We start from the raw sequence: 9282 nt of genomic DNA, 5'->3' as shown, positions 1-9282 counted from the left end.
ATAACGTGGTATGGTTAAAATATAAAGGGAACTTGTTAAAGATGGAATGAGTTACGTGATGTGGGTGGTGTAATTGGATGTGACATGACATATCTGGTATTTAAAATCAAGAATTTCACTTATAAAATCGAATGTGTGAGCCGTTAGTGGTTAGTGGCACAAAAGGGCCAAATGTGTCATGGCGGTGACTTTTGTATGCCCAACTATTAATTAATGGCATCAATAAGCCATTTCTGATTGTTTGATACTCTCTCCACCCCACAGTAAGTGTTACCTTAGCCAAAAACACGCATATTTAGAAACCAATAATGCAATGTGAAGTTTATCAAATTAGCTATATAAAATAAAAATAAATTACTTTTAACTTTTGATTAGAGCATGCACAACAAGTAAACCTTTTAACATTGGGAATCCAACAATACCAAGTTTCTATGTGGCTTTTTCAATCACCATTTAGATGTTACTTTATTGTCTAAGGGTAGATTGGAAAAAACTAGTCAGTTTATGTCTTGGTTTCCTAAGGTGACACTTATTATGAGACCAAAAGGTTAGGCTAAGGTGACACTTATTATGACACAGAGAAAGTAACATATTTGAGCATTTTGCTCTTTTTTATTATGTCATCACGTCAGGGGTATAAGCTCTAGACTTCTAGTTCAAACAAGAATAGGGAGGTAAAGTCCTCCGTAAAGTTTAAGCATATAGCTTTTCTAAACAAGTTTATAGGGCAACTTATATATTTTCCCAAAATTGAAATCAAAGAAAATGATAAAAAGATGAACTTAGGTGGTCAGACTGTAATTTGCAGAAAGATTACAACTGCTACGTCAATCGCTCAAGGGGTATTAGGAGCCCGTTTGGATTGACTTATAAGCTGTTTTCAGCTTTCTTGAGTGTTTGACTGACCAGCTTAAAGTCATTTTGTGCTTAAAATAAGCTCAAAAAATAATTGAATCCATTTGACTTAACTTATGTAAAACAGTTTATAAGCTGAAAATAACTTATAAATAAAAATAAATAAATTAGACTATCCAACTTATTTTCTTTTAGCTTATAAGCCGCAGGCATGAGCCCATTCAACCAGGCTCTAGTTCTAGTTCAAACAGGGATAGGGAGGTAAAAGTAAAGTTAAATTTAAGTCGAAGAAAATGATCAAAACAAGAAATTAGGTGGTGGGAGTGTAATTTGCAGAAAGAAGTAAAATTTTCCGTAGTTGGACTCTGAAGAAGTTCCAAGCCTAGTCTTTGGCAAAGCAAAACAAGTTTCCTATCCCAAGCTGCACAGAGGAAAGAAAAACGCCTTGCATTGAGTACAGGATCTTCATTCCAATTAGATTGGATATCAGCAACACAAAAAAGCCCTAATTGGAATAGCAGAGAGTTGAAAATGTCGTGGTTCAAATCAGCGATGAGTAAAGCGGTGGAGGTTGGGAATAAGAACAACCTGACTCGCACAGTCAAGAACTACGCCGACTCCGTTGTTCAACAAGCCGGTCAAGCTGTTTCCGAAATCCTCCACGATCGTATTGTAATTTCAACACTATCCTATTTTCCCCTATATTTACTACTTTTGTATTACTCCCTCTGTCTCAAATTATCTGTCGTGGTTATTGAAAATAGCTGTCTCAAATTATTTGTCATTTTACAAGTTCAAGGCGCAACTAAGTAGAATTTTGTCATTAATTGAGATACACATAAATAGAGTAAAACATTTGGTGGAGAGGGATTAAAGCTTAGACATAAATAAGGATAAAGTTAGTTAAATAACCCTTATAATTAATACTCCTTCCGTTCATAATAAGTGGTATTTTTAGCTTGGCACACCCCTTAATAGAATTACTCACTCCTAGAAAGTAACAAGTGTTTTTACAAACTTACCCTTAATCAAATGCCTTGAAAAAGAAATAGCTTTTTAATGGTTTCTTGGTTATGTAAAACTTCATTTATTTAAATAAGGGTAAAGGTGGAGGAAAAAAATTAATGCCTTCTTTATTTTGTGACATACCACTTATTTTTGAAACAAATTAAAAGGTAAAAACACCACTTATGATGAAACGGAGGGAGTATTTCTTAAGGAACGTGTAAATAAAAAAAGCGACAAATAATGTGAGACGGAGGGAGTAATGTGTTGAAATTAGACAAGGCAAATTAGGTTCTCCAAACCGACATGCAAATTTCTAAGGTGCTGTTTGGTTGGTCTTTCAATGGAGTTGATCAATTTATGAAAATCAGCATAATGTAGTACATTGTTTGGTTGATATTTTAAGGAGATTAGTCTTGGTATAAAATCCATTATAGCTAATAAAATGTTTGGCTAGCTTTACCCAGTTAGGAATGTGAAGGCCTCTCCTTCGAAAGGAGACTGGGAAAGAAAGAACTATGCTATTGACCGGACCCTTTTTTCTCAATTTGTTTGAAGCGGGCCAAATAGAGAATGAAATGCATAAAAAGGGAAGAAAGTCAGAGAGTCCTTTTTTTTTTTGAGGGGGGGGGGGGGGGGGGTTTAAGGGCTGCAGGGGCGAATTTACATTAATTACAGTGCATGTGAACCCATGGTAAATTCGTCAAATGCTCTACTTCACAAAGTGTGGGAAACAAAACAAACCAAGTCCTGGTATTAGGGTGATGGGCCCGCTTACCAAAACAAAACAAACCAAGATCTGTAAACTTCTATTCCTAGTTGACACTAAATTAATCCAGGATTTATATGTAATGACCATGGTGTTTTATGCATATCACTCCTAGATGATGTCAACATTACAGGAAGTATAAATTAAATAGATAGCGCTCCAACGAGGTTGATTATTGGTAAAAGGCTGGGCCAGTAACCTGAGTGAACTAAGGTTCAAATTGTAGGAGAGCGAGGCACTAGGTTAACTCTTTCAATCTGTCTAAGTCTTGGTGGGTAGCTGGTGGACTAGTTGAGTGTGTGCAAGTTGTCCAGGCACTGCCATTATTGAAGTGCAGAATCAATCCTAGAAGTTCTTGACTCATGTTAGGATTTTACTTTCTTAGCTTCTTAGTTTTCTTTTTTCTTCTGTAAAGGGGTTTTCAGTACTACCTAAGTACTGGTCTATAATACAAAGTTGGTACCTGTTCAAAAAAAAAAAAAAAAAAAACTCAACGATACAAATGAAATGAGTATCTCCTTTGAAGTAGTACTGCCACAGTGGCACTGAAGTAGAACAAATAAATAAGGAAAGACGGATCGAAAAAGAGCTTTTCTTTGTACATGGGTATAACAGAAGCAGACTCTAAATAAGTATCTATAAAGATAATGTAACTTTAATGATAAATCAAAGAATAGAGAAACTCCTGATATATGCAGGCAAGAGAGCACTATTGTATTATAGTCCTCAAAAGAAAAGGAAACCAAGTTGTTTCTTGTTAAGCATTATGATAGCTGAAGTATAACAAAATTTTAAAAAATAAGGTTTGCTTAATGAAAGTAAGAAATATAAGCAGCAGAGCTCAAATTGAAGTTTAACATAATTATGAACTTCTGGAATACTACAGGAACTGTGAAGTTTATATCTGGGGTCCCTGTTCTTACGCTCCATCTTATGTGTAACTAAGAGTTCATGAGATGATTTATTGTTTATGCCAGGGGAATAGGAACTTCAAGAGTTTCAAACAGACGGTCAAAAGATTGGAAGAAGCTTCTGTTTCTTGTAGGGGACCAGAGAGAGTTCAATTGATGAAAAGATGGTTAGCTGTAATTCAAGAAATTGAAAAGAGGACCGAGGTTTCTGCTGCAGATAAGGAAAAGATCAACGAGCAGCAGTATACTTCTGAAGAAACAAAAGAGACTCCAAGAAAACAATCTCTGGTGAGTAAATTGATCTTCCATGCTCTTTCACTTTTATCTTTTCTGTTTTGTGATGAAGCAGGACTTGGATTTTATCTTATTAGAAATAATTTCTCCCTTTTGGTCTTCATGTAAGAAAAACGAAATCTTAATAATCTAGAATTATTTTGTTCTTCAGTTTGGGATTTGTATGTGCATTAAGTGAAATATTTGTATGTTTAAGTAGTTTGCCGCAGATTCATTGGTGCTGTTTTATCTCATGGAGTAATCTGTTGAGGAATTGGTTCATTTTGTCGAGTAATCTCCCTTTTGATATGGTGTGTCTAGTAGTCCCCTAAAAGGCTCTTTTGCTGGTTTTGAAATATCAAGGAGTGTCGAACTCCCTTCAATCCTTTTATTCTGCTTTTGATTGCTAAAGCAGCAACTGGATCCTGGTCTGTTATGTATACTTCTGGGATATGTCTTCATCAGCTGATTTCAAGCTAACCTTGCTGAAGCCTGATTGTGGAACTCATGAAGCTATTGTTATAAGCTATCAATTAAAGCTGCTAGTCCACTGTTATTAGCTCAGTTCTATGGAGCATGATTCATATGCCATCTACAGTTCAGTAATATTTATTGCATCAAGTACGCAGACCATGAGAAACCGACCCTTCATAAACTGATGAAGCTGAGCATGTTTGATAAAGCTTCTTTGTCCACATTCCACAAGTTTATTTTGGAAGCAAATCTGAATGGATATCAGATTGTCATTGGTTGTTTACAATGCATATCAAGTTCTGCTGATCCTGATCTGTGGACTGTTTCTGCTTTTTCTTGAACAGTTTTAGAGAAAACTCTTATGTTTTATATATTATGCTACTTATCGTGAAAGCAATCATTCCAATTAAATTTTGACTGTTTTGATTGTGGTCCCCTTGTCTCTCTTATTTAGTTACAGGTGGTTCTTGTACTTATGTTGCTTAGCTGGCGAGTAAACTCAGTCACATTATCACAGTATTCTTTTCTGTTATGGGTATATGTTGTTTATTGGTTGATTGGATTCTCTGATTCAGCCTTCACAAAGGTTTTAACCCCAGTATACTTGTTTCACACAGTTAGCCTAACCCCTGTCTCCAATTTGATAGGTTCTCTATTATGATTCAGAGATGGGTGGTGAACCAATGAACTTTCGTGACGTCTTTCTTTACAGTCAAGCTTTGGAGGGCATATCAATATGTATGGTATGTAAATAAATATTTCTAGTTGCTGCCTGGTTTTGCTAAAGAAGTTCTGTCATGTTTAGTTTCCTTTACAAATTCTGTATATGTCGTCCTTTTTACTAAGTGTAAAGTGGACGATAAATAACCTTTCCTTGTAGGAAAGGTCTTGGTTTGGTATGTCATTAGAGAAAACTTGTTATGGTTATGCGGCTATATAGAAAAGGACTTGATTATTCCCACAAACTATTGAGGTTTAAAGAGACATGTTTATATGCTCTAAAAAGGAAGAAAATCACTACATAATTACAATAGGAGTAAATCAAGCTATCTACTATATGTACACTTATTCTAGAATATTCATGGGATCCTAACACTCATCTTCAAGCTAGTGCATACAAATTACTTTCACCAAGCTTGCGACATATATAACTTGTTCTGTGACCGGCGAGGGACTTGATGAATATATCAACGGATCATTTGACCGCACAAACTTTGTAACAATGTCTCTTGAGAGTACCTTTTTTCTGACAAAATAGCAACCAATCTCTATGTGTTTGGTCCTCTCGTGAAACACTTGCTTGATCCATATGAGTTCCATGTAGCCATTGGTATAGCCGATATTCTGCTTCTGCACTCGATCGATCAACTACATTTTGGTTTTTACTTTTCCAAGACTCCAAATTTCCCCAACTAAGGCACAATATCTAGAGGTAGATCGTCTATCAGAGGGTGACCCTGCCCAATATGCATATGTATATTCAACAACTTGCTCATGTCCTCGGTCTTGGTAAAGTAGTCCTTTATTATGTAATAGAGAATGCGAATAATTGCATTTGAATGAATGTCCATAGGAGAATCCAAGAATTGACTTACAATATTAATCGGAAGGAAATGCCACGTCGAGTCGCAGTAAGATAATTTAATTTTCTCACCAACCTCCTATATGTTCTAGAATCACTAAGAAGAGGCTCCCCCTAATTTGGTAGGAGCTTAACATTTGGATCCGTCAGAGTGTAAATAGGCCTACAGTATACCATCCTCGTTTTTAGAAGAATATTAAGAGCATACTTCCTTGTGAAGTGACAATTCCTGAATTGGATTGAGCAGCCTCAAAGCCCAAGAAGTACCTCAGTCGACCAACATCCTTAGTCTGAAAGTGCTGAAAGAGGCGACACTTCAATTTGGTAATTTCCTCTTCATTGTTACTTGTGATGACTATGTCATCAACGTAAACCACCAAATACATGCACAAATCTTGAGCAGAGTGATAATAAAACACAAAATAATCAGTTTTACTTCGAACCTTGCCAAATTCCTGAATAACCATGCTCGGGGTGATTGCTTAAAATCATGAAGTGATCGCCATTGTTTGCACACCATGTTATTTCCCTCCAAGCCACAAAACCCGGTGGCTGTTCCATATATACCTCATCTTTGAGATCCATGAAGAAAGACATTTTTAATATTGGTACAGGGTCTAATGGCGACCAACCCCCATAGATAACAAGGGACTGACGGAAGCAATCTTAGCCCCAGGAGAGAAGGTACCACCGCAGTCAAGTCTAAAAATCTGTGTATAACCTTTGGCAACTACTGGTGCCTTTAGGCGATCTATCTGTCCATTAGGGCCAACCTTCACTTTATGTTCCCAAAAACAACCAATTGTAGACTTACCTGGAGAAAGAAGAACAAGCTCGCAAGTACCACTGGAGTGTAAGACAGACATCTCTTCAATCATAGCTTGTTGCCACCCTAGATGAGAAAGATGATACAAAGGCATAATAAGCTGGTGATAACCAATGATAACTAAGACAAGTATGATTAGATTTAGGTTATGAGTAGAATGAATACCTTTTCGAGTGGCAATCGGAGAACTCTGTGGAGATAAGTCCGCAGCAAGCAAAGAATCTATTGTCGGGCTTCAATCTCCTAGACCGAATGAAGACTGTGAACGGCGAGATAAGTCAAACGTGGTGGAGGTGGAGCCGATGAAGATAGAGTTGTAAAGGGGGAAGTGAAAGGATACACGATGGTTGAATTCTAAAAAGATGGAACTGTATGCCGAGATGTTTCGTGGAAGACGATGTAAAGTAGGGTTGACCTTCAAAGAAAGGAACATCGGCAAACATAAGGTGTCGTTGGAGGTTAGGTGAGTAGCATTGATATTCTTTTGTACCCTTGAATAATCAAGAAATTCACATTTAGGAGCACGAGGAGCGAATTTATCCTTTTCTGGATATAAACAAAATAGGTGCTCCCAAAGACACGTGGTCGAAGAGAGAATAAGGATGGTTGAGAAAACAAGACAGAGTGTGGAACCTAATTTCGAATGGCGGAGGAAGGCATACGATTAATCAAATAACAAGATGTGAGTACTACATCCCCCAAAGTGCAATGGCACATGTGCATGTATTAGTAGCGTGTGAGCAGTCTCAATAATGTCTGTTTTTCGTCTTTGCTACCCCATTTTGTTGTGCAACATAAAGACAAGATGTCTGATGAATAATTCCACGGGAAGACATAAATTGTTGAAATTGAGATGATAAACGTTCACGTGCATTATCACAAATAAATGCGATTAGAAACCTAAATTGATTATGTTTTTCATCTTTGCTACCCCATTTTGTTGTGCAACATAAAAACAAGATGTCTGATGAATAATTCCACGGGAAGACATAAATTGTTGAAATTGAGATGATAAACGTTCATGTGCATTATCACAAATAAATGCGATTAGAAACCTAAATTGATTTTGCATTTCTGCACAAAAAAGCTTGAAATATAGAAAATAATTTAGAAAGGTCTGTCATTAAGAAAATCCAAGTACACCTTGAGTAATCATCAAAGAAACTAACACAATACTTAAAACCCATTGTTGGACTAACTGTACTAGGACCCAAATATTAGAATGAACTAAATGAGAAAACTCTGCATGATTATTAAGATTACGTGGAAATGTAGTTCGGATGTTTTCCCAATTGACACGACTCACAGTCTAACATAGACAATTTTGACAAGCAAGGTACAATATCTTGAAGTTTGGATAAATTAGGATGTCCCAACTGTCTATGGATAAAATTTGGAGTGTCGGAGATGTAATAGACTACAGTGAAAACAGGAGGACTGAGCTAATAAAGTCCATGTGACTCACGCCCTTCGCAAAACATCCTTCCTGTACTGAGGTTTTGTATAACAAAGAAGTCACTAAAAATAATATGAAACATTGAAAGCTCCAGCCAAACAACTGATTGACAGAAGGCTATAAGGACAACCAAAGACAAAAAGAACATTATTTAGAATTAAGGAAGGTAAAGGATTGGCTTGACGAACTCCGATTGCCATGGTCGGACAACCATTAGCTAAGGTAATAGTGAGAAGGGGTCGAGAATATGTAATATTAGTCAAAAGAGGGTTGTTCCTAGAAATGTGGTCGGAGGCGCCTGAGTCCATGACCTAGGGACCAAAGTGTGGTGAACTGTACGGTACAAGCGATAGGATTATCGGTCTGAGCAATGAAAGATACTTGCGGAGATGTCTGCTAATTCGCCTGATACTTAAGAAAGTCATTGTATTCTACCTTAGATAAGAGAACATCTGATTTGTTGGGTTACCAGTAGATTCGGTCTTAACAACATGGGCATTTCGAGAAGGTTGACCATGTAAATAATAGCATACATCACAAGTGTGAAGCAAAATAGAAATGAGAGAGAACTCACTTGATTATTCCCTTAAGCTATTGGGGTTTAAATAACTATGTTACATGCTCTAAAAAGGAAAAGAAATCACTGCCTAATAACAATAGGAGTAAATTACGAGACCTACTATATTTACATATATTCTTGAATATTCAGGAGGATTCTAACACTCTCTCTCAAGCTGGTGCATACAAATTAGATGTACCAGCTTACACCACTAACAGGGAAGGCAATGTCAGGTCGAGGCATAGTGAGATAATTTTTTTTTTTTTTGATTAAGCACCGGGTGTCCGGGTCTCTTTGAGCCCCGACTAATCCCGGGGGTGCACAGGCCCTCGGCAAGGAGTTTCCCGCAAGTGCACCACGGGTAATTCAGGGTTTTACCCCAGTCCGATGGCCCTCAGAAATTGTTTGCACCCAGTGGGTTTCGAACTTGAGACCTTGAAAGGGAGCACCCCAAGGCTCAGGCCAATTACCACCAGGCCAACCCCTGACTTGAGATAATTTAATTTTCCTACCAACCTCCTATATCTTCCAAGATTACTAAGATACTCCCTTTGACATAGTAGGAGCTTAAC

At 37.2% G+C, this 9282-nt stretch overlaps 1 protein-coding gene across 1 annotated transcript in view; it reads left to right on the top strand.

The window, feature by feature from the left end:
• Positions 1 to 1116: 1116 nt before the first annotated feature.
• The window catches only part of LOC132606060 (uncharacterized), a 38519-nt gene continuing 30353 nt past the window's right edge, over positions 1117 to 9282 (top strand). The window contains exons 1-3 of the mRNA XM_060319372.1: positions 1117 to 1527; positions 3607 to 3828; positions 4935 to 5030. Coding sequence (XP_060175355.1) covers positions 1387 to 1527; positions 3607 to 3828; positions 4935 to 5030 — 459 coding nt within the window. The 5' untranslated portion in view covers positions 1117 to 1386. The remainder of the gene's footprint in view (positions 1528 to 3606; positions 3829 to 4934; positions 5031 to 9282) is intronic.

Source organism: Lycium barbarum, chromosome 8, assembly GCF_019175385.1.
Source record: "Lycium barbarum isolate Lr01 chromosome 8, ASM1917538v2, whole genome shotgun sequence".
NCBI lineage: Eukaryota > Viridiplantae > Streptophyta > Magnoliopsida > Solanales > Solanaceae > Lycium > Lycium barbarum.
Note: the sequence above shows the minus strand (reverse complement) of the source record. Positions and strands in the feature narration are given on the sequence as shown.